This window comes from Macrobrachium rosenbergii, chromosome 2 (assembly GCF_040412425.1).
Source record: "Macrobrachium rosenbergii isolate ZJJX-2024 chromosome 2, ASM4041242v1, whole genome shotgun sequence".
Taxonomy (NCBI): domain Eukaryota; kingdom Metazoa; phylum Arthropoda; class Malacostraca; order Decapoda; family Palaemonidae; genus Macrobrachium; species Macrobrachium rosenbergii.
Window position 1 is genome coordinate 43,635,866 of NC_089742.1, and position 27,147 is coordinate 43,663,012.

The 27,147-nt window shown below is 37.9% G+C and overlaps 2 protein-coding genes and 1 pseudogene across 2 annotated transcripts in view; 2 read left to right on the top strand and 1 right to left on the bottom strand.

Annotated features, from left to right (window-relative positions):
• The first annotated feature begins 2,245 nt into the window (after positions 1-2,245).
• LOC136849745 (uncharacterized) overlaps positions 2,246-27,147 on the top strand; it is a 109,803-nt gene continuing 84,901 nt past the window's right edge. The window contains exon 1 of the mRNA XM_067123139.1: positions 2,246-2,395. The gene's annotated coding sequence lies outside the window, so the exon portion shown is untranslated. The remainder of the gene's footprint in view (positions 2,396-27,147) is intronic.
• On the bottom strand, positions 21,574-25,429 carry LOC136842888 (uncharacterized; annotated as a pseudogene).
• LOC136842894 (neurofilament heavy polypeptide-like) overlaps positions 27,078-27,147 on the top strand; it is a 10,943-nt gene continuing 10,873 nt past the window's right edge. The window contains exon 1 of the mRNA XM_067110809.1: positions 27,078-27,090. Coding sequence (XP_066966910.1) covers positions 27,078-27,090 — 13 coding nt within the window. The remainder of the gene's footprint in view (positions 27,091-27,147) is intronic.

The window sequence follows — 27,147 nt, forward strand, 5'->3', positions numbered from 1 at the left end:
ATGCTGCAGAGAACCTTAAGTAATGCCTACAGTGCTCAGCGTTAGGTGCGCTAACGGCACTAAACGCCCCCTCCCTCACGGAGAATAGTTTTGAATGCAATTTTGATAATATAGATACACGTATCACCACAGGCCTCTGACTCCTTGGTAGGATTCGAACCCACGCACGATAGTAAGACTGAGGCTCATCTTATTGGCATATATAGTTAGCCTAGTCATTACAGTGGTTAATTTTTTGCAGTCATAATAGTTAAACAAGTAAAAAATGCGTCGAAGTTTCTTCGACGCAATCGAGTTTTCTGTATATATGTCGTATAATCAAGGTTACCGAAAACATCCATCTTTCGGTGGTCTTGGTATAATGCTGTATGAGCCGCGGCCGATGAAACAACCACGGCGGTGGTATTACTGGCGTAATATCGTTTGCCAGATGCACGATTATGGCTAACTTTAACCTTAAATAAAATAAAAACCAGAGGACTGCAATTTGGTATGTTTGATAAGTGGAGGGTGGATGATCAACATACCAATTTGCAGCCTCCTAACCTCAATAGTTTTTAAGATATGAGGGCGGACAGAAAGAGTGCGGACGAACAGACGAACCCGGCGCAATAGTTTTCTTTTCAGAAAACTAAAACCGATTAATTTTATATTATTTTACTGGTATGGGGGAAAATGGGCGGGGTGGGAAGGGTGGTTGATGCGTGACCTATGAGGGCTTCAGTGGAGATACCAAATAGTAAGTTTATGGCATCCTTAATTCATGGTTACCGGCACCCTGGCGAATATCATCCCGCGCTAATATTCCATTCCTTGAATCAGCTGAATCCCCGTCATCTGAGGCTAGTACGCTCGTTAGATTAATTACACCTAGAGTTTCCGGATAATTGAAATTCATGCATTCTCATAAACTGGCGTAGAAGCATCCGCAAAAAAAAAAAAAAAAAAAAAAAAATATATATATATATATATATATATATATATATATATATGTGTGTGTGTGTGTGTGTGTGTGTGTGTGTGTGTTGTGTAAAAAGTTATTAGGCAACAAAAGACTATTTGAATATAAAATTAGCATTAAATGACACCGAATAAAATTAAATGAGTATAGTTCATAACAATTAAACTTTCAGCGAATACTTATACACATAAAAAAAAAACCTCTTTTGATATCAGTCCTCTACAAAATATATAAACTTGTGGTTTTTTATCTGGCTGCAGCAACTTGACCCGCTGTCCGTCATGAAATCCGTAATCTTGATCCTTATAACCTTTCTTCCTTTGAGAGGCCGTTCTTGTGTCTTCTTTTAACTTGTTTTCGTCGGGCCTGGGCTAAAGATTGGTATTACCTATGAGGAGTGTTGTAATTTCATTTAATGGAATAAAGACTGGAACTTCAATTAAAATATACAAACAGAATTCCCGCGGCGTCAAAGGTAATGAACGTAACTGAATTAGTTATGTAATGTCGTTTATTTGTTTGGAAAATTAGTACGGTCACCACCCTACATAGGATACAATTTAAAAATATTTTTGTATATAAGTGAATATTTATCGCCGTTTTCCGTGCAACTACGATAGCCTGCGTGTAATAAACCCTTCTTCCCCTATACCCTGATAAAAATATGCAGAGTGAAAGTACCTTGGTGCGAGCTCCGAGACGCTACCTAGAAACGTCCATAGAGTCGGGACCTATATACAGTCGCGATCCTCTTACATATAACTGTCATTATAACAGTCCGGTTACACTAGTTTATTCCATAATATGCAATGTTATTTCTTAACATTGCACTTCTGTTAAGTGTCATTCTTAACGTATAATTTGATGTTAAAGGAGTTCTATATGGACCTGAGTTTAACAGCCCATGTTCCTATCGACCCAAGGCTCGCCGGAGCACCTGTCCGCCACCTTTACTCTAATTACCACATATCACTCACCTTTCATTCCAAAACACTGCTTTCGAATAAAAAAAAAAACAAAGTCATTTCGTAACGCAGTGTCCTCCAAACGCAACTTCTCCTCTGGATGGAAAATGATTTAGAAGTTTTCAGCCGCTTTTCAGTTTGTTTCGGTTCGGAGGAGTGAGGTTCCAGCGACCGAGCGATTTAGGAGAGCAGCGAGCGAATCACGGTGGCCTGGAAGGAGAGAGAAAGAGAGGGGCAGAAAATTTCTCTACTTGGCAACACCATCCGTCCCGCGGAGGCCCCTCCCACTTTCCGCTCCCGACAGTTTTGGAATCGTCAGTGGTGCGTACATATCTAAATCGACCGAGACTAGGTGTATAGCTTCCGACTGTATTTCGCTTTCATGAGCTTTCTTTTCCAAGTGAAGTCTCTTTAGACAATCGATTGCCTGCTACATCCTGTGTGCCTTGAGGGAACGTTCGAATTCGAGGTAATGTTTTTCTCTGGTAATTTTTTTGTGTAAACAACTTGGCCAAATGTTTACAGTTGAGGGAGCGATGTTTCTGTCATAAATTATTCATGAAGACATGCTCGTGATGATACAATTAACAAAGATCGTTACAGTAATTATGAGTATATTAATCTTAGATTGAATGACATTTATCTTGTAAATTCCTTGTATTATATCAAGTTTCCCCTTCATTTTTTTTCACATAAAAAATGATTTGTAAAACAAAGAAAAAGGTGGTATGATACAACACGAGGGGTCCGTTAGGCGATTATCCGAACAAGTAGATGGGTATCGATTCGGTTGTATCAAAGAGTTGACAACAGGTTGGGATGGCATTATTACCTTGCGACTTGTTACCTTGGGACTTGAGGGGGTCCCGAAATTCATGACTGATTTTTTAATATCTATTTTATGAAAGTTACGTTTGCTGTATTCAGGAACAAAACTTGGATGATCGAGTACAAGTAATACCCCAAAATCAGTAGCAAGAGAGTAAAAACTACAGTTGATGTAGCACTGGGAGAATGAAGGAAAGGTTTTGGCACAGGGAACTTTTATCACTGGTGATACTGCTGTTATCAATAACAACAGCAACTAAACAATAGCTGCAGCAGCAGTAAGGCTAGTGGTGAAATCATGTTAGATTTTCGTGCTAAGCATAAGAAGGAAACTGAAGAACACAGCATAGAAACTTTAATATCGAGATGTGGTATTAAAGTAAAATAATACCCTTTCATCATATGTCAAGCCAATGTAGATAAAATTACGAACAATTCACCTTTGGGTCCTATGCAAAGAATTTTCAGTTTCAGTGTCGGGATTTGATTCATGCTAAGAAGGGAGGTAGAAAGAATTATGTCGTGAGGTAGAAGAAAGGGTTATTGTATATCAGCTAAATATAATGATAAAGCAAAAATTGGTAAATAAATCTGTAGCCATCATTTTTGACGGTGTGGGTACATTGGTGGAGATATAACCACCGTTGCTCTAGGTCTACCTCCCACAATCAATAGCTGTCCATGCTACTGTAGTTAGGTTACACTGTATGGAAAGCCATGTCACTTTCCACCTGTAGAAAAAGTTTCCATTTAAAATTTAGAAGATTTTTCCATTGTCTTTTCGACTGAATTTTAGCCGTGCTTTTAGAAAAAAAAAGAAATAGTTACCTTTACTATTTACAAATTACTCTCAATAGTTAAAAAAAAAAAATTGGTAAACTTTGTTTCGATGGAACCTCGTCTCAAATAAGAATCATGTCCTTGTTCCAGTTGAATCTGCGGTCAAAACTGGATAAAATGATTAGTCCTTATTTCAGGTAAATGGTTATTGCTGCATAGAATTGTCGTTACTTTGCATAAGTATCATTGCATATCATTTACGCTTAACTTTTTTTTTTTTTATAGTCAACGACCTTTTTTCGTACGAGGGCATTTTATTCTGAAAAAATTGCTTAGGAAGTTAATGTCCATGTAGGTTTTCTCATTAAAATGTGCTTATTTCTAATAATAATAATAATAATAATAATAATAATAATAATAATAATAATAATAATAAAAACTAAATAATAATAATAAAAAACTAAAGTATGTCACATTCACGATGTGCTTTTATTCTAAATATAGAAAGTCACGAAGGCGTCTCAACTTCTTGATTTCCTCCCATATATTTCCGGCATATATATATATATATATATATATATATATATATATATATATATACATATATACATATATATATATATATATATATATATATATATATATATATATATATATAGATATCTCTTCATATATATATATATATATGAATATCAAAAAGCTAAAATCCATAGTACATAATTTTACAATGGCGAAGGATGAATCTATTTCAGCTCTTGTGAGTCACGGCCACCCCACTCCATAACTCATCCGAGAGTGCAAATGCCATGTGGTAATGATACAGGATTTTAAGGAAACATTTTTTTTTTAAATTCTAGTTGCTAGAAAGATAACACGATAATATAAAAAGAAGTTATTGTATTTTGGTCGTAAAGATTTGCTAGTTTCAATGAATTTACATTGAAATGAAGCGTATAGTAAAAATATATAGTGAATGTTGTCTTCAGAAACATAAAATTTATCTCTTCAAAGAAAATGGGAGTATCCATTTTCCTTTTATTTGAAAGCTTGGGTATAGCGAAATTTCGTAAGAGCTCTTTTCTTTGATGGGGATGGGGGCCGAGGATGATGAAATTGTCAAAGCTTACTTAGTTTGATGCATAAAATTCCCATGACCATCTGTGGTGGTGTGGGCACGGGGTTAGTAGTAGTGAACCTTGTTTCCCACCATACAAGACGGTATGTGGAAGATATGGGTGACATTAGGGTTAATGCCCCTGGCGCCGTATATGAAACCAAGGGTCACTTAAGCTTACTACGCACCTTAGGAATGTGGTGTGAACTGCAGTGAGTCACATTTCTGCCCAAAACGCCAACCCGGGTAGGAGCGTAGCGCCATCAGCGCACCTCACGCGGTGCCCTGTGGGCATTACCTAAGGTTCTTTGCCGCGTGCCTTCAGCCCCTAGCTGCAACCCCTTTCATCCCCTTTACTATACTTCCGCTCATATTCTTTACCTAAGGTTCTTTGCAGCGTGCCTTCGGCCCCTAGCAGCAACCCCTTTCATTCCATGTACTATACTTCCGTTCATATTCTTTACTTAAGGTTCTTTGCAGCAGGTCTTCCCTAGCTGCAACCCCCTTTCATTCCATGTACTATACTTCCGTTCATATTCTGTACCTAAGGTTCTTTGCAGCGTGTTTTTCGGTCCCTGGCTGCAAACCCCTTTCATTCCATGTACTATACTTCCGTTCATATTCTTTACCTGGGTTCTTTGTGTCTCGGTCCCTAGCTGCAACCCCCTTTCATTCCATGTACTATACTTCCCGTTCATATTCTTTTACCTAAGGTTCTTTGCAGCAGGTCTTCGGTCCCCTGCTGCAGCCCTTTCATTCCATGTACTATACTTCCGTTCATATTCTTTACTTAAGGTTCTTTTGCAGGTGCCTTTGTCCCTAGCTGCAACCCCCTTTCATTCCATGTACTATACTTCCGTTCATATTCTTTACCTAAGGTTCTTTGCAGCGTGCCTTCGGCCCCTAAGCTGCAACCCCCTTCATTCCATACTATACTCTGTTCATATTCTTTACTTAAAGGTTCTTTTATAGCAGGTCTTGATCCTAGCTGCAACCCCTTTCATTCCATGTACTATACTTCCGTTCATATTCTTTACCTAAGGTTCTTTGCAGCAGGTCTTCGGTCCCTAGCTGCAACCCCTTTCATTCCATGTACTATACTTCCGTTCATATTCTGTACCTAAGGTTCTTTGCAGCGTGTCTTCGGTCCCTAGCTGCAACCCCTTTCATTCCATGTACTATACTTCCGTTCATATTCTTTACCTAAGGTTCTTTGCAGCAGGTCTTCGGTCCTAGCAGCAACTCTTTATTCTTTGCATGTACTATGCACTTCCATTCATATTCTTTAACTAAGGTTCTTTGCAGCAGGTCTTGGGTCCCTAGCTGCAACCCCCTTTCATTCCATGTACCATACTTCCGTTCATATTCTTTACCTAAGGTTCTTTGCAGCATGTCTTCGGTCCCTAGCTGCAACCCCTTTCATTCCATGTACTATACTTCCATTCATATTCTTTACCTAAGGTTCTTTGCAGCGTGCCTTCGGCCCTTAGCTGCAACCCATTTCATTCCATGTACTATACTTCCGTTCATATTCTTTACCTAAGGTTCTTTGCAGCAGGTCTTCGGTCCCTAGCTGCAACCCCTTTCATTCCATGTACTATACTTCCGTTCATATTCTTTACCTAAGGTTCTTTGCAGCGTGTCTTCGGTCCCTAGCTGCAACCCCTTTCATTCCATGTACTATACTTCCGTTCATATTCTGTACCTAAGGTTCTTTGCAGCGTGCCTTCGGCCCCTAGCAGCAACCCTCATTCCATGTACTATACTTCCTTCATATTCTTTTACCTAAGGTTCTTTGCAGCGTGCCTTTGGTCCTAGCTGCAACCCCTTTTCATTCCATCCTATACTTCCGTTCATATTCTTTACCTTAAGGTTCTTTGCAGCATGTCTTCGGTCCTAAGCTGCAACCTTTCATTCCATGTACTATACTTCCGTTCATATTCTGTACCTAAAGTTTCTTTGCAGCGTGTCTTCGGTCCCCAGCTGCAACCCCTTTCATTCCATGTACTATACTTCCGTTCATATTCTGTACCTAAGGTTCTTTGCAGCGTGTCTTTGGCCCCTAGCTGCAACCCCTTTCATTCCATGTACTGTACTTCCGTTCATATTCTTTACCTAAGGTTCTTTGCAGCGTGCCTTCGGTCCCTAGCAGCAACCCCTTTCATTCCATGTACTATACTTCCGTTCATATTCTTTACCTAAGGTTCTTTGCAGCAGGTCTTCGGTCCCTAGCTGCATCCCCTTTCATTCCATGTACTATACTTCCGTTCATATTCTGTACCTAAGGTTCTTTGCAGCAGGTCTTCGGTCCCTAGCTGCAACCCCTTTCATTCCATGTACTATACTTCCGTTCATATTCTTTTACCTAAGGTTCTTTGCAGCGGTCTTCGGTCCCTAGCTGCAACCCCTTTCATTCATGTACTATACTTCCGTTCATATTCTTTACCTAGTTCTTTGCAGCAGGTCTTCGGTCCTAGCTGCAACCCTTTCATTCCATGTACTATACTTCCCGTTCATATTCTGTACCTAAGGTTCTTTGCAGCAGGTCTTTGGTCCCTAGCTGCAACCCATTTCATTCCATGTACTATACTTCCGTTCATGTTCTTTACCTATTCTTTGCACAGATCTTGGTCCTAAGCTGCATCCCCTTTCATTCCATGAACTATGCTTCGTTCATATTCTTTCCTAGGTTCTTTGCAGCAACCCATGCATCCCCTTTCATTCCATGGACTATACTTCGTTCATATTCTTTTACCTAAGGTTCTTTGCAGCAGGTCTTGGTCCCTAGCAGCAACTCCTTTCATTCCATGTACTATACTTCCGTTCATATTCTTTACCTAAGGTTCTTTGCAGCGTGCCTTCGGTCCCTAGCTGCAACCCTTTCATTCCATGTACTATACTTCCGTTCATATTCTTTACCTAAGGTTCTTTGCAGCGTGCCTTCAGCCCCTAGCAGCAACCTCTTTCATTCCATGTACTATACTTCCGTTCATATTCTTTACCTAAGGTTCTTTGCAGCAGGTCTTCAGTCCCTAGCTGCAACCCCTTTCATTCCATGTACTATACTTCCGTTCATATTCTTTACCTAAGGTTCTTTGCAGCAGGTCTTTGGTCCCTAGCAGCAACCCCTTTCATTGCATGTACTATACTTCCCTTCATATTTTCTGCCTAAGGTTCTTTGCAGCGTGTCTTCGGCCCCTAGCAGCAACCCCTTTCATTCCATGTACTATACTTCCCTTCATATTTTTTGCCTAAGGTTCTTTGCAGCGTGCCTTCGGCCCCTAGCAGCAACCCCTTTCATTCCATGTACTATACTTCCGTTCATATTCTTTACCTAAGGTTCTTTGCAGCAGGTCTTCAGTCCCTAGCTGCAACCCCTTTCATTCCATGTACTATACTTCCATTCATATTCTTTACCTAAGGTTCTTTGCAGCAGGTCTTCGGTCCCTAGCTGCAACCCCTTTCATTCCATGTACTATACTTCCGTTCATATTCTTTACCTAAGGTTCTTTGCAGCGTGCCTTCGGCCCCTAGCAGCAACCCCTTTCATTCCATGTACTATACTTCCGTTCATATTCTTTACCTGAGGTTCTTTGCAGCGTGCCTTTGGTCCCTAGCAGCATCCCCTTTCATTCTATGTACTATACTTCATTCATATTCTTTTTACCTAAGGTTCTTTGCAGCAGGTCTTCGGTCCCTAGCTGCAACCCCATTTCATTCCATGTACTATACTTCTCATTCATATTCTTTACCTAAGGTTCTTTGGCAGGTCTTCGGTCCCTGTGCAACCCCCTTTCATTCCATGTACTATACTTCCCTTCATATTTTTATGCCTAAGGTTCTTTTGCAGCGTGTCTTCGGCCTAGCTGCAACCCCTTTCATTCCATGTACTATACTTCCCTTCATATTTTTTTGCCTAAGGTTCTTTGCAGCGTGCCCTCGGTCCTCGCAGCAACCCCTTTCATTCCATGTACTATACTTCCGTTCATATTCTTTACCTAAGGTTCTTTGCAGCAGGTCTTCGGTCCCTAGCTGCAACCCCTTTCATTCCATGTACTATACTTCCCTTCATATTTTGTACCTGGGTTCTTTGCAGCGTGCCTTCGGCCCCTAGCTGCAACCCCTTTCATTCCATGTACTATACTTCCGTTCATATTCTTTACCTAAGGTTCTTTGCAGCAGGTCTTCGGCCCCTAGCTGCAACCCCTTTCATTCCATGTACTATACTTCCGTTCATATTCTTTACCTAAGGTTCTTTGCAGCAGGTCTTCGGCCCATAGCTGCAACCCCTTTCATTCTATGTACTATACTTCCGTTCATATTCTGTACATAAGGTTCTTTGCAGCGTGCCTTCGGCCCCTAGCTGCAACCCTTTCATTCCATGTACTGTACTTCCCGTTCATATTCTTTACCTAAGGTTCTTTGCAGCGTGCCTTCGGCCCCTAGCTGCAACCCCTTTCATTCCCTTGACTATACTTCCGTTCATATTCTCTTCCATCATACTTTCCACACTCTCCTAACAATTGTTTATTTTGTTTTCAACGGTGAATGACCTCATGGGTCCCAGCGCTTGGCCTTAATTTTATATTCCAGTTCCAAATACACCAATCGTGTGAACTATGAACTATGATTTATTTGTAATAAAGATCAAAGTTTTGCAGTAGGGTCTCCCATGAATGCCAAAATCCGCTGGAACAAAAGCATCTGTAACCATCCGTAGAGTTATGGTTTGCGTCTAGCAACCCCTTCCCTAAATATAAAAAAAAATATAGGCCTAAAAACCTCTAACAGAGCTTACAGTCGGATGTAAGTAACAGTGGGTCACAGTATGGCCTTGGAGGATTAAAAAAGTTAGAGCAGTAGATTCCAAGATCTCTGCAGTATTAGACTTGTGAAGTCTCCTTCAGTGTTCGAAGGCAGCCATGATCGTTACAGCATTTACGATGCAGGCTGTGGATTTTTCCGTCTTGTTAATAGTGGGGATTTTGCTGTGTATTTTTCACACTGAAAGTGAGAAGAGATATCACGGTACTTTTTGTAGTTTTACTCAAAGCCTCGGCGTTATGGTTTTATTACGATAGTTACTGTTTGATACTGGCTTTCGTCGTATGGCCATTATCAGACCTAAATTTTATATTCCCGTTCGACAGATAGAAAATCGTGGCCGGAAATAAAGTCACAGGAAAAAAAGTCGCAGGGAAAAAAATCACAATTTTGTCTTGGAAAAAGTCACAGGAAAAAAGTCACATTAATTTATGGTGGCCGGCAATAATGTCACAGGGGAAAATTGACAATATTTCTTGGGGGTCATTATCCTTATGACATTTGCAGTCTTTTGTTTATGTTTTTACGGTAATCCCCATCGGGCTTGTACTAAACAAGCAGCGAAGGTGGATATATGGATACATACCAGGTTAAAACCCTTGGGGTTCACTATCTAGGAAAGGTTAATGTGACTCCTCCTGTGACTTTTTTCCTGTGGCCATTTCTCTGACTTTTTTTCTTTTACCTGGATTCACAAAGTCACTGCTTATTGGTACTACGATGCAGTCAAGCAAATACTTGTCATGACAAGTAATAAGGTTTGCAATATGCCTATTAGATATTCAAGAGGCCACTCCTGGGATAGATTGAGAATATCTGTTTATGTGTAGCACAAGAAAAACCAGAAAGGGCAAATGTTAAATATACTGTGGTGAGACACAGATCCTTGGAAAGAGCTTCTCAAACGCCAACTCTTCCCCACCCAGCCCTGTCTGCCGCCTCCCCCAACCAGTCCCCTCTTCCACCTCCCCACCAGGCATACGTTAGTCTTCCATCTGGATTGCCATTGATATGACACTAAATAAAGAATGGTTGCAAATTAAATGTCAGCACATGAAATGAAAAGAGTGGTTTGCGTTGTAGCAACTTACGCAGTAGGCCTAATTGTGAGCATCATATGAATCTCTATGTGTCTGTCTTCTCTATGTTCATTTATGGCATTCAGTTGCGTAGCACCATACTAGTCGAGTAAACCCCATTTGGCTTGAATTATAAGAACGAATGCTTATTATAATGAATAAAAAAAAAACACCTCTTCATCTTTATGTAACACGAGGTGAAAGGAGAGATGAGGTAAGCACAAAACACTGTATCCTCGGCTTAAGCGTTGAAGAGTCCCGCCTCTTCAACCGTTAATACTCGTAGTTAAAAGATCCCAAGATTTAATGAGCTTAAGCCGGGGCAGAATTACCTCTTTTGTCGCCTCTTCGTGGATCATGATCACTTCAAGGTCTAGCTATTGTTTTGTCCGTCAGTGGTGTTAGGTAACAGGTAATTACAGGTAATCACGGGGTAGACAGATTAATCCAATTTTTTTTAAATGACACTTTCATAGACTTAAACCTTCCGGCAGTGTATTATCCAGTAAGAGATAACTGTTTTCTTTGTATGTTTACCCTGAGGAAGTGTTTCGTAATACCCAATTATGATGGATGTATGCTTGTTTATGTATACATATATATACATATACATATGTATATTATATGTGTGCGCGCGCTCGCGTTTGTATACCGGTTTGTATAGATTTACGCTTTTGATAAATTATGCATAGTCTTAGACTTCTCATAAATATTGCAATAGAAAATCAATTTTCTAAATCATTATTATATGCCAATTTTATATAATAATGACCAAGAGCAGTCAATAGCTCTCTCTCTTTCTCTCTCTCTCGTGTTAAGCTTTGTTGTATGAATCATGGCAGTGCCTCGCTGAAGGACAAACTTTATGATTCAAAATCCCTTCATCAATAAGAGTCGCCCACGCTTGCGTTCCCCGCCGTCTGTAATCTTTATAGCCCATGTCTTGTGTTGACTCGGAACTGAATTAAAAATTCAAGATGCCTAGTTTACCCGTGTAGCTGCCTTTCCTTGAACGTTTGTTTTTTCTCCTCTTTCTTATTTTTTCAATAGCCTTCAACAGTCTTTGCCTTACATGATACTGGGGATAGGATATGATTAGGATTTGCCATAAATGTCAGTGGTTCGGTAGGAAGCTTCCATACTGAGCTTAATAAGTGATGTAGTTTCACTTACTTGTAGTACCATAATGCCCTTTGACTGGGATGTTATTGGCTTGTACGTTGGTTGGTTGGTATAGATTAAGCTGGCATAGGGCAAAACTACCTTTTGCCTAAAGCCAGTAAGTGTGGTTAAATTCCGAAGTGTATGAAGTCTGGTCTAATCCTCTTCGCTCTTGGCAACCAAAAAACTTGTTACTGACTAATTTCATGATGGGTACATTGTAATTCCAAATAATATTAAATAAATTGCAGTATTTCATATCGCACTAAGAACTTTTAAATGTGGATGGTTGAATAACTAAGAGGACTTTTGGTGGGATAACATTCGATACACCCTTGGAATTATCAACATGGAATAAAAAGCAGAATCACCAGCTGGAAACCTAATAATTCATCAGTTTCTGTTACTATAGATGGGAGTGTAGGGAGGTGTAGGTCTGTTGTTAGCTTTTGTATTTATTGTGATCCTGTGTGTGTAAGTGTACTTATAAATACAATTCTTTTCTCTTTCACGCATTCCTTGGCTCCTTAATAATAATAATAATAATAATAATAATAATAATAATAATAATAATAATAATTTTGACTGGATGTTCTTATCCTGTGGCCTGGAAACTTACTTATTTTGTAAGGTGCTTTCATATTGGTTCATTATAAATAATGTAAAGGTTGTAGCTTGAAATCTGAAGCCTAACTATAAGAGGAACAAATTTTATGAAGATTTGTAGATTTAATAATTTATTGTTAATATAAATTCATGAATTATGGCCATAGTCTTTCTAAGCTTAGGGCAAAAATTATATTCGCCAAAATTTAGAATCCGGGGAGCTGCTAACCCTGGATAGGGAGTAATATTCCAACAACGGTAATGCCAAAATCATTCAACCATATAAAGCCGTAAGCCCAGTGTTTAGCTTTGTTGCAGCATTAGACGATATAGGATTAAGTTATGTGGAAAAGAAAGCTTGGAGTCGAATGTAACACTGTGTTGTGACGTGTTCAGAATCAATTTAGCGTCAGTAAGGGAGTATCCCTAGGTTGAGCTGGCCATATGCAGGCACGGGCTCTTGCTCCTGGGCACCCCGTAGGCAATTGGTGTCGTGGTGGGCAAAATCTTAAAAGTTACTGGATTCAGCCTTATGCCCCACTGACTACGCGGCTTTACAACCCGTTCCTGACCACTGTTAGGGCCTCACAAACTACATTTCTCACTTGAGGTGGGCGAATAACTGCAGTGAAAGGTGCGTGGTTGGCTTACTGTAGTACCTTATTTTCTGGAATTTAGGCTTGTAGTCGCGTCATCGTTGAAGATTACAATCAGCAACGGTCCCAGACATTGTCCTGATGATGCTCAGGCGAAATAGGCCTAGGCTAAAAAATGCACCATGAACAACAACAGGTTTGATGAATAAATGTATCAGAAAGGTGAAGCACAGTACATCAAATACATGAGGTGTGATGTGACAAGGAGAAAAATCTGCTTAAACTGCTATTAATGTGTTCGCGGGTTATCGGAACAACCCACTTGATTCTGCATTAACCTTCTGAACCCGCCAGACTTGAATAATTGTACCTAGATAAGCTAGCCTGCATTACATACTCCTGGCCCCTAGTGTGGGTCCAGAGAATGGTAGAGCATAGACCAGCAAGACTATTAGGCACGCAATTGAGGCCAATTGTGTTTGGATTGTACCCAAAACTGCTTAAAATGGATAGCAGTTGATACTACATAATACCATTATGTGGCGTGATTAAAGGTTACCATCACCGTCAGAAGCGACGATATCAAGCTTATTTTCGTTAGGAAAACATCAGCCAAATCGAAGAACGACCGATTTAAAATAGTCTGTTGTACGTAACGAAACGATGATCGACCGTTTGAAATTTCCCAATCGTACAAAGATATTTAATTCATCTCTCTTTTTATCGGAAATACAACCACTAAAATGTAGCAGTTCAGTGGAAGTTATTGGATCCTGTGCGATACGTCGATTGTTATAACATCCAAAATACCAATTACAACACTTGTACAAGAACGAGTTGAATTGTTAGCATTCTTTTCGTGAATTTCATAACCTCGTGGGCTTTTTGCGTTCAACATTGGTTGCATGACCTGCCAGTAAATAATTATTGCAGTAAGGGCTCCTTTGTTACTTGCACACATTTATGCTTTATATGAGTTGGTATGAAAAGTGTTCGTACACTGGCTTCTTGATATTTTGAGACGCATATTCTCAGTATCTCAGCGGTGATGTTCAGGATTATGACGAGAAAAATAACGGTGGTTATATTATGGTAAAAGACATGCAAATAATGGGACGACACTAGCTATAGATTATAACTGTATGACACTCTCAACCACGCACCATGAAAATCTCAACCGCGGCCCCTGAAACTTTAACCAGTCATAAACCATCAAATTCACCATTCCGAGAGAGAATAGCATATTCAGTTCTCTTTATTGGACAGTTGGAACGTTTTCTTTTCATAGACAAGTTTCGTGTAAATATGTTAATAGTCACCATTTAGTTCCTCATACGAACAGTCTGAAAAGGAAAATTGAGATAATGGCATCAGTGAGGGGTTTCATGTATCTCATACTCCGTCGCATAATTTTGTAATAATCATTCTGTAATGTCGGTAAATTCCATGAGTGGTGGTTGATGAATGCTGCCACAGCTCAAGTCATCATCATCAGGATTGATTGATTGATTTGTGGCTATTAAATCTGACGTGGCAGGAACTTGATTTCTTCAGTAATTGATAAACTTTAAATAAAACCGATTTTATCATATTTACCGTAAATCCAGCTATTTTTCCAGACGATCATGTAGAATAGCATAGTTCACACTGAAGGTCGAAAAATTGTTGTAGGGTCTCGAATATTTGAGTAAAACTGCGTACATCCCTTTTTAGTTTTCTGTAAAAGAAAACTAATGAGATGGCTTTGTCTGTCCGTCCTCACTTTTTCTGTCCACCCTCACTTTTTCTGTCCACCCTCAGATCTTAAAAACTACTGAGGCTAGAGGGCTGCAAATTGGCATGTTGATCATCCACCCACCAATCATCAAACATAACAAATTGCAGCCCTCTAGCCTCAGTAATTTTGATTTTATTTAAAGTTGAAGTTAGCCATAATTGTACTTCTGGCACCGCTATAGGTACCAACAACATGGCCACCATCGGACCGTGGCTGAAAACTTCATACAGCATTATAACAGAAAACTCGATGGCGCCAAAGAAACTTCGGTGCATTTTCACTTATTTATTGATTGGGGTTACAAATCATCCCCAAAGAGAGCATGGAATATTTATAGCATAAAATAGAAGACTTCAAGACTAAATCAATAAGGTAAACAATAGCAGGAAACTGAACTTCATGCACGGTAACAGTAGAGTTCATTACAATGTGAAAATATATAGATGCCTTAAAACTGTATCAAAATTATCGAAGGAAACGACTAGAATTGCTAGACCTATTGGAGGTGGTGCTAAATACAAGATGAAACCAGAATTGCGTTATTAAACAGGGAAGGAGGACAAAATGAAGAGCAGTGAAAATCGCCTCTTGTGCTTCGTTGTTCCCAACAGGCGACGACTCTGCAGGCGCAGACAGTACCGGGTTCAAATTTTGGAGTGAATGACCGTTTGCACCCACCCAGCTGGGTAGCGCGGAAGCCTTCAAGCTGTATGGCGAAACAGAATTATGTAGTACTCCTCAATTTATGAGTTTCAGGATCTCGTGCTTAATAAGGATATTTAGTTTATCGGCACCTACAGTTTTCCAACATTTGTTTAGGGTTAAAGAGCAAGAACTTGATTAATTCATATATACAGTATATATGAATAAGTAATTTGCATAGGCTTACCAAAATGTAATTTTTTTGAGTGCCAAAAGGGTAGTGATGTGGGCTATTTTTTTTAACTGCAATATTAGTTTTAAAGAACCGTAATGGTTATATTGGTAAAATATGAATTTCTTGACCATTTTCATACGAGGAATTTTTCTCCGACCGTTTTCATTTATACTTTATTCTATACTTTGCTTAATAATTGATCTCCCTGCATCACAGTACTCGCTACAAACTTGTTATAAAGCTAACCATAAGTAGTGCTGGAACTTATCGTGCAAAAAAAGATGCCTTTTAATCCACTTTTCAGCATTGACTGCACCCGTCACTCAGAATACATATGACAACATCCAACAGTTGTTTAAGAGCATATGAAAAGTAAACCCACCACTTTTCCTGTAGGAGGGCAGTGCTGTCAGTGCACCCCTTGCGATGCACTGTAAACATTACTTAAGGTTCTTTGCAGCGTTCCTTCGGCCCCTATCTGCAACCCCTTTCATTCCTTTGACTGTACCTCCGTTTGTATTCTCTTTCTTCCATCTTACTTCCCATCCTCTCCTAACAATTGATTCATAGTGCAACTGTGATGTATTCCTACTGTTACACATTTAAAATCTTTACTCTCAATTTCCTTTTCAGCTCTGAATAACCTCATAGGTCCCAGCGCATGGCCTCTGCCTTAAATTCTACATTCTATTCAATTCCACCACGTTTTGAAAACCGTTTATGTATGTACAAAATGTTTCAGACATACTACACTTTATTTTAAAGTATTTGAGGAAGCACCGGCTATATTTTTTTTTTTTTTTCATTTACGCGTAGGTCTATAATTTTTCATAGAATCATGATATTACAGTGCTTGGAAAGCTTATTCTGTAGCCTATTAGAAGAATCGCAAGGCATGCTTTATATTAGTTGACAAATCCACACCATCACAGCACTCAGGAAAATAAGTTTTTCATTCTTTTAAAACCTTAACGTCATCGTTCCTCTTGATATTAACTGCGGAGCTTATAATGGATACTTTATCAGGTTGGATGACAATGATGTAGAGATTTATATCCATCAGATTTCACTGAATATTGTCGGGGTCTAAACTCTTTACCATTTTCACCAGGAACAGTGAATTTCACCAAATTTTCCAAATCTGGTGAAACTTTTAACATGCTGGCAACACTGCGGCGATTGTGAGGGACCGAGACATGGTTCACCAGCAAGCATTGCCAACCCTGGAGTCGACAAAGGCCACACTCACCGGACGATTCTTGTGATATACTGTATGTATATATATATATATATATATATATGTATATATATATATATATATATATATATATATATATATATAGATATATATTATGCATATAATTTCGTGATTTTATAAGTAACCAACATATTGTGGTATTTTTGTTTGGTTGGCAGTCCTTTGTTGTCAGACTTCATGACTTCAGAAATACCCTACCCAACGCTTCTGTTGTTTGAAAGGTCTCGTTTGAATTTATACATTTTAACTTAAGTTTGAGCCTCTCTCTTTCTCTCTCCCATAGCTGAAGTGTGGGTTATTTTTTGGGAATCTGTTGACGTTTCACTGCTCCCCGTAGCATCAACTCCTTAATGATTTCCCGCTTTCTAGGCATTTGAGCGTTCCATTAAAACAGTGAATCCATTCAAAAAATTATAATTGGGAGCACTGACTTTTAGATAGCATTCATTATCTATGTAAATGGGAGTTTCGATTTCCAATGTTATCTTCTGATAACTTATTTGATCCTCGATGCTGTTTACATATAAAATTTCTTTCCAAAGGAAGAATGGCTATGTTTGGCTCCCAGCGGAGTGTTTGAAGAATTAAAGAAAACGTGACCAGGAAACAGTTTCCTAAGTTTGCTAGTAGGTGAAAGAAACTGATAGTTTGTAGTCATCGGAAAATACAGTATCAGTACGTACATACCGTATATTTAAAATGGTTACTCCGGGTCGCCTTTCACATGGTCACAATGATATACTTGATATTTTTCTTTTTAGAATTCGCAGTAAAATTAGTCTTTTATATTAAAAGAATATATATATGTATGCATATATATATATATATATATATATATATATATATATATATATATATATATATATATATATATATATTATAATCACGTGATCTTTATGTATAGCATACTGTATATATATAGTCTAGTCTACATATACATTATATGCATTATATATATATATATATATATATATATATATATATATATATATATATATATATATATATATATATATATGCTATCACAAAGATCACGTGACTATATGTACAAAAGAGCCAGAAGAAAATAATAAAGGCTAAGTGCCTAGCGCTGTCGTGCATTCAATATAGCCTACGCTTTTTCAGTGTACAGCACAAAGTGTATATACACTTATGCGCTAGGTACTTGAGCCTTGTATATTATTCACTTTTGTCTTTTCCAATATATATAATATATATACACATGTACAGTATACACACGCACACATATATATATACATATACATATTACACATGTACAGTATATACATATATTATATATATATATATATACTGTATATATATATTATATATATATATATATATATATATATATATATATTTATATATATATATATATATATATATATATATATATATATATATATATATATATATATATATATATATATATATATACATACATTTTTATTAGTTGAAATGTTTATCTTCATTCATGCAAATGAGTTAGTAATTTACTTTTTACCTATATCTCTCCACTTGTGACGCGTAATGGTACCCTATTATTTGGAAGCTCCCACAACAAGGTAGTTGCCGCTTTGGATTCTTCCGTACTCATCGTGTTCATCTTTAATAATAAATATTAATCCGATTAGTTTATGGCCTCGGATCATGAAGTTCATAAGCAGACCCATTAAAAAGGATATGAACCTTTGACACGTAAACAAAAAAAAATGCTATTCGTTAATTGAGGAAATAAAAACTTGTAAGCACTCACGCATATATATTAGCCCTTCCTTGGGTGAGCCGGTAGAGCTGCGGACTGTCACTCGATGGGCCGGAGTTCAGTTCCCCCGGCCGGCAGATTCCTGAAGTTTGGATGGAAATAGACCCTCTCGGATATTAGAACCAATCAGAGCGTGATTTGTAGCGGTGACGTCGTGAGACTCGGCCCCCCTAGCGCTACCACGTATACGCTTTTCTTAATTCTTGCAGAAGCACGTTATATTAATCTTATATATAATAGGTTTAATATTGGTAAATATAGTTATTATAGATGTATACAGAAAATATGTATCAACTATGTTGTACCAGCTAATATTTACGCCGGGGCTTATGCATCCTAAGTTACCGAGATATGCATGGCATATGGGACCATTGCTCAATGAAACACGCAGAAAGCCATGCCCATGGCAATCAGCCGCTTCATTACATAATAATTCATGCAAAAGCACCAGTTTTGAGAATATAATCTTGTGAGAGGTTAGGTTATAATATTGGTAAATATAATTATTAAAAAAAAGTACCGAGATACGCAAGGCATATGGCTGGCAACATTGCTCAATGAAACACACCAGAAGGGCTATGATCCCATGTCAATCAGCTGTTTCGTTGTAATACTTCACCCTAGCTCGACAGGAGGACTGAATCCCTTCAGCTGTTTCGTTGGTAATCACGTTTGAAAAAATGACTTAACTACGGTTGAAAAGTTGTTTCGACTTACTTCACCCGTTGAAAAATGACAACTTATATTGGCCTCGACAGGAGGGAGGACTACTGCGTTGAAAAATCCTATATATTGGCCTCGACAGGAGGACATGATCCCCTGGCAAGCTGTTTCGTTACGTAATACTTCACCCACCCATTGAAAAATGACTGGCAATCAGCTGTTCGTTGGTAATACTTCACCCGTTGAAAAATGACACTTAGGCATTTAGTACTTGAAGTTGAAAAGGTTGGCCTCGACAGGACTTTAAAGCTGTTTTTGTAATACTTCACCGTTGAAAAATTTTATTTGGAATCATTGGCAATCAGCTGTTTAGTTACCTTGCCTGAAGCAACTCAAATGGCCTCGACAAGGACTATTTGCGTCAGCTGCCTTCACCCGTTGATCTTAACTACTTATATTTCGACAGGAGGACTATGATCCCCTGGCAAAGCTGTTTCGTTGACTTTGAAAAAATGACTTAACTACTTATATTGGCCTCGACAGGAGGACTATGATTTGCTGTTTCGTTACTTATATAACATATATCGACAGGAGGATTTTGGCAATCCAGCTGTTTCGTTGTTGTTTTGAAAAAATGACTTAACTACTTTGATCCCTCAAATGTATTTTTGAAATGTACATATATTGGCCTCAGGAGGTTATCCCCTGGCAATCAGCTGTTTAATTCATTACGGATGGCAGGAGGACTATGATCCCCTGGCAATCGGCTGTTTCGTTACGTAATACTTACCCGTTGAAAAAGTAATACATGGCCTGACTATGAGATCAGGCATTAATACTTCACCCGTTAGACCTTATTTTAGGACTATGATCCCCTGGCAATCAGCTGTTTCGTTACGTAATACTTCACCGTTGAAAAATGGCTTAACTACTTATATTGGCCTCGACAGGAGGACTATGATCCCCTTAGCTGTTTCGTAAATCGTTATGTTGCACAGGCATTTGGTACATGAATAGGTTGGCAGTGTAAAATTTTTGTTACTTTAATAATCAAAATCACAAACTGTTGAAATGATTTCTTCTGCAAGTTGATTTGTTCTTTGATTACATATATATTTTCAATTGTTGTTTGTAGACTCAATATTTTTGAAATGTATATTTAAAGAAAATATACCAGAAAAAATTTTTTCTAGAATGGAAATCTATGTTGCAATGCATATTCTTTTAGCTAATAATATCAAGATATGTAAATTCATTCTAGCACAGAAAAATTTTCAATTTGCACAGATATGTAATAGAGGCATAAATTTACGCTGTGTGTGTACAACCAAAGGCCATGCTCAGTTTTTGTTGTGCAGATATCCCCTAAACTATGCCAAAATTTTTGCTTTGCTTATATTATACATATTACCATTGCAGCCTCGGATACCAAAAAGCCTTTCCTTTGCTGATATTTCATTGTAAATTTAAAAATCAACTGCATAGCTTGGAATATAAGGAAAAAACATTATTTACAAAAAGATTGTTTTATACAAAAGTTTATACAAAAGATTATTCACACATTGTACATCATACCAAAGTTGATTGACTCCAAACTGCACAGTTCCATTGTCAACCAGATACAATAAAAATGGAATAATTCATGTCTTAAGAGCTATAATAAATACATAAAATTCACGTTGCCTTAACACTAATCAAAAACTATTGTGAAGTGTGAGAAATATGAATTCGAAAATAGGTTCCTATTTTTCCATTTGAATCAAATATATGCCAAAAAAATACATAAATATCAATATTTTTTCACTTAATGATTTGTGCCATGAGATTTCCCATTGGCCACGTTGCAGGAAATGTTGTGAGCCAAATTAGGACGTTTAGGTTGTGAAGACACAGCACCTGTCGGATGACGGCCTTACACAGATTGCAGCTCCCCTTGGCCTGCCAGTTGAGCGTCTTGCGATGGAGGTTGGCTGACAAGATATCTTACCTCGCCCAGCCCACCATTCCTTATTGCACTTCCAGTGCAATGCAGCAAACTATTCAACTGGTTTTGCAGTTTTTACCGGAATCAGACGCCTGAAGAACTTCAGTGCTAGGTCTGTATTGCTATTTCCATAAGCGCACTGACTCTAACTATGGCATCTGCAACATCATGTGATATTTGCCTGAGGCAAAATCATCATCATCTGAAGATGACATTGTCTCTGTTCTAGAAATTGGACCTGTGGCTCCTCTTCCATATCCAGATTTTCTGTCTTCACTAACAATTTCTTTATCTGCCTGCCAGTGATCTCAAAGCCGCCATCCTCATTCAAATTTCTACAAATGCCACATCAGGGACCTTCTCTGGCCAACAGCCAAAACTGCTAATCGATAGCGACGTTCATTGCTACTTAAAAATTGCTGGGGCACAGCTGTCATGCTAAACTCCTTTATGCAATTTGGTGTTTGCAAATAGCACCAGTTTGCCTTTGCATGTAGGAGCACAGTCCAATTTGAAGGTCTACATAATTTTTTTGGTTGGATCAGATTCGCTCTGTACTTTATATTTAGAATTGCCAACCAATTCAACGCTGTCCAATGCAACCTTGGTCAGAGATTATTGGCTTTACATGCCGCCTACTCAAGGCCACATCGACCAATCGTTGCCTCATGTATACATCGAAAAATCTCGACCATAAACATCAGTAGCTGGGCCGTGTTGTATGCCTTGCATTTAAAAAAATGAAGAAGCAATCCTAACTGTTTGATAAAGTAAAACTAAAACTAGGCAGTCTTAAAAAAATTAATGCAGTTTAACCTGAACTTTTGCCAGCATAGTTTAAATATATACAGGATTTTTTTCTTAAATTTTGGCCAAAAGGGTTTAAATGTCTCTTTTCTCTCTTTCCAGGTAAGACATTTCCATAAAATGAGTTTCTACACTTACTGACAAATCATGTTTGCCAGATCAGTCAATACAATTAACTGCAAACATCCAGAGACCTTTGACCCATAGTATTTTCATTTGCAGTATGAGGGTTTTAATTAAACTGGAGCAACTCTCAGCTATTTGGATACCACTTGTTCTTTCCCGTTCCTTTCAATATGCATACTATTGAGCAGTTTTAAAATTTTTATGCCAATATAATTTTATTATTATTATTATTATTATGTAGTGTCTAAACAAAACACACACACACACACACACACATATATATATATATATATATATATATATATATATATATATATATATATATATATAGAGAGTAGAGAGAGAGAGAGGAGAGAGAGAGAGAGAGAGAGAGAGAGAGAGAGAGAGAGAGAGAGAGAGATACACACACACACACTACTCAAGATCAGAGCCCACCAATTTCAGCAAGGGGTCATAGCAACTATCAGTAGGCAGTGTCATCACTTGCTTAGTGGGAGAACTTCAGTTTTGTGAAATTTCACAGCAATAACATCCACAACTCCAACCCACCCTCAGCAACTCAAGGAAAGTAAAGTAGCATCAGTTAAACACATATGCAGAACTCATTGAAGTATCAGTATATGTACTTTCTAAATGATGTAATAAAAATATGCCTGTATAATGTACTCATGTGAATCCTTACTCAATGAGAACAATATCCTGATTATGCACATTGTTGACTCATGGAAATTTTGTATGGTGCCCTCGTAACAATGTGCCAGCTCGAAAAAGCTATTGCCCAATCTTCCTTCCTTTTAACCAAGGATGCCACATAATTGAAAGTTAAGAAAATATGTTCATTAAAACAAGATTTAAATATGCCAAAAGGAAATTAAAATGGTTAATTAAACAGCAGGACATACAACATTGCAATTTGAAAAGTAAACTTAGTGATAGAATCAATTTTCTTTTCAAATCTGTTCAACTCTTCATTCAAAAGGATCAAAGACCTTGGATTTCATACAACTTGGTGAATTATAAACAATAGTGACTGACTTTACACTTTTTAATGAACTATAAAAAAGGACATTTTATAGGGACAGATAGCTGAAGCAATAGTGCACTGAATGCTTCTAAAACTGGACTATTTCACATTACCTTTTGAAAATAGGATATGTAGCCATGAGAGAGAACAGGGATTGGAGAGACTGCCACACCTTATTAAACTCTGCTTTTGAACTAGCATAAATAAGACTTTCATGGCAGCCATAAGGTGTGACGATTATCCTTTTGAATTTCTATGTTTAGAATCCAATAGCCAACGCCTACCTAAGGAAGCAGGTGGAAAATACATAGGAAACGGTTTGCTGTGGGCCCAAGTTGCAGCTAGACTTTTCTTTCAGTTTACAGTTGTCAGTCATGAATGACTGTGGAGCTCCTCTGCCATAAAGCACATTCACCTAGCATCTCCTTAATCATCCCAAAGCCTGCCAAGCACAAAACAGAACATTAAATATAATTTATAGAAAATATTATTACTTGGTATGGATGTTAACAAACAGAATTATAAATTAAATCATCATATTTGCATTATCTGTAATATACAATGGCCTAGTTGGGCACAAACACCTTCTTACTAAATGCATTTACACATTGTACTGTATATGTGTGAAAACATTGTGCAAATACTTCATTAAATTTTGTTCACCAAAGAAGAGTAAGGAAAAGTACACTAACAAAATTCTTGGAGGTGACTGTGCTTGGCACCAGGAAAGTAGTATCACTTAAAGAGGAATACAAATTAAATTTTTGCTTAGAAAATATTATTGTATGTACTGAATCATATCATCAAAGCAAAGTCAACAATTAGAAAAGATTTTCCAAGAGGTTAGGAGGTTCTGAGTGAAGGTAAGAATCTAGTGATAGAATACCTGTAGTAGTTAGAGTGAAATGCATGTAATGGGAGAAAGTATGGAGCAGACCCATATGCAATGCAGTAAGTCATAAGTGGCTCCCCCAAAATCCCGGGGTCTCGTGAGTGAGCATGGATTTTGTATTTGAGAGCATGCTATTTAGTCATAAAAATTTTCCCAACATGCCTCTGAAAAAGTTAAAAAATAAAGAATAAAATCATTCATGTAAACTACAAACCTCTGGTCAATGTTACTTGATCTTGACATGATGAACGACACAGCCAAAGGAACAGCACCAGCTGGTCCTGCACAAATAAAAGGTATGATAGCGCTGTTCAGTTGGTCTACAGATCCTGTGGCATCTACAAAAACAACTTCCAGGCTTCTCTTCGATGTCCAAGGAACCCTCTTCATGAAGGGAGTTACCAAACCACACAGAATCGTTCATCGTTGTGCTCAACTTTAATCTGTACTTTGGGTTATCAGCTGCATACTTGTGGATAGCATTAAACATAGACAACATGTTCCAATCCACCATGTTGTTCTTTTACCAATTGGGTCCGCATATATTCCACAGATTTGAGAGATGGATTGACAGATTTGTTTGCTTGTCCTCAAATCATCAACCAAATCTAATTTCATAAGATGGTGTCTGAGCCATCGCTGTTGTCATACCTGTAAATATTCTAATGTTAGCCGACAATCGCATTCCAACACAAAAATAAACCTTACTATAGAAGTTATGATACATATACATATTTTCATATATCAAGATCTCAGTGCTTATAATATCTACTGCATTCACTGCCACTTTGCAAGAGCTCAAAACTTGGCTAAAATTATCATTTTAAAAATTAATAGTAACTACAGTAACATCATTACTGCATTGTCCTAGTATACAATGCAATCACTGATCCGGTGATCAAGGAAATCACATTTTGAGGCTCCCAAACATGAATATTATTGAAGAACTACTTACATTTCAATCATAGTACTGAGTCAATGAATTTTATTGTATATTAATAACATCTTTTAGTTAGTCTATTCCGGAGTAATACCGAATTAAAAGCACAAAAATTCATGAATGTTCAAGGCAAATCTTTTGAAGTAGCTAATTATGTAAATAAATCATTAGTTATACCATTTACAGTTTAAATGGTAAAAGGCAGTTAATTTACTTTCATATATATATATTTTGACACAAATTGATATACAACTTTTGATGAAAATTTGGGCGGGAAAGAGCTGTTGCATGTGTGCCAAATTTTTGAATTATGGGATACATCAATAAACACAAACAGCTCAAGCCTACATTCATATAGTGACTTAGTTAACGTACTTGTTCAGTATCAATTAAAATTACCATGTGAGTACACACCACAATATTATAATTTGTTGAGGTTTTCTAGCTGAATTTAATTCCACTAGATAATTATTAGTAAATTCTTTTTACAAAAACTTTGAAACAGGTAAAATACAACATTACACTAAGTTTGACTGCATTTTCAAGAAAAGTTATTTACCTTGCTCAAAGTATCTCTCGGAAATGTATCTCAGGTACTTGATGTTACTCTCAGTTGATTAAGGCATCTGCAGAATCAGGGATGATTATGCCACCCATGGATTTCAGTAAAACATGGAAAAGACTCCATAAGCTGTCCCTTTTAAGGGATTGCTTATGAAATGATCCTAATTGTGGCATCGACGAAAACTACAACTGAGAATGAAATAAATAAAAATAATTAGCATAATATATTATATATATAAATAATGCTGCATATTTTATGTACAAAGTTTTAATAAATATATAAGCAGAGAACCGTGTGCGTCTCTATAAACCACTTAAGAACAATCTTAAAAAATAGAATTCACATATCTACTCACAACTGCAGTTATTGAATGTCAATTATGTTAAAAAAAAAAAAAAAAACCTGTTGTGCATCGGGGAAGAGTTCATGAGTTCATGCTTAGAAGAAATTGGCTTGCAAACAACAGTTCAACTTCCTCAAAGGGCCCTGGCCCCTATGTTAGGTAGGGCATTATGGGTGTCTCCCTATCATTGGGTCAGGGGAGCCCCTCAGGTTAAGTGGTTTTAGACAGCCTATAAATAGGTCAGGTAGCTAGGCCTGGTTCCTTTACACCCATTACTAATTAGACCCATTTTTGTTTTAGCGACTGAAGGGCTGGATATTTGGAGCTTGAAAGAAATGCATTCAAATGGCATAGGCTGCACTTAGGTTCTCCACAATTTGTCCTAGCAAGTGTGTCACAAATTCTGGAATTTTTTGGTCCTGGGGACAATATTGATGCCCTATTTATCCTATTTTAGCAATCAATTAGGAGGGTGCAGGGGTCTGCTCCCACTCAAATCTAGTTTCAGTAAGCATAAAAATTATATAATTTAAAGCCTTAGTTCCTGTGGATCTACCAAATGGGCTGCTTGAGGACAACTGAAAACTGCCATATTTCAGCACTTTGGTAGGTAAAACTTTATCAAGATTGTGGCAGCTTCTGTAATTCCGAAGTAAGAAGTAGCCCTAGGCCAGGCAGGTCCCAATGTACAAGTAACAGATGTTCCAAAATGATCGTTGAAAAGTAATGTCACCCTGCAGAGGCTGGGGTCAATGTGTCAATTTAGTATTGTTTCTTAGGTAGTCAAGCACCAGCCTTAGGCTAGCTGTGTCCCTTTAGGTAAAGTAGTGTGTGACCACTGAACAGTTTGTAGCCCCTTGTATGCAGTGTAGGGGGTCAGCTGGTATGTACGGCAGGGGTTTGTATATACGGTGGATGGATGGATTATAGAATTAGGGTATAACCCAAGCGTTGGGACCTATAAGATCATTCAGCGCTGAAATGAAAGTATGGCTAGATGGAAAAAATGAGAAATGAAATGAAAATGATAAACTGATGACAATCCTGCACTTGAACAGGACTGTAGATCAGCAAGGCCATTTACTCTCCCCCAGCATTCCGATCATCCAAGATTATGAAAGATCATTTTGGCCAGGGGCCGTATGTACATTGAGGGTAAGCGCACATGTAATTGTTTGTTTGTATGGTGTTTTTACGTTGCTTAGAACCAGT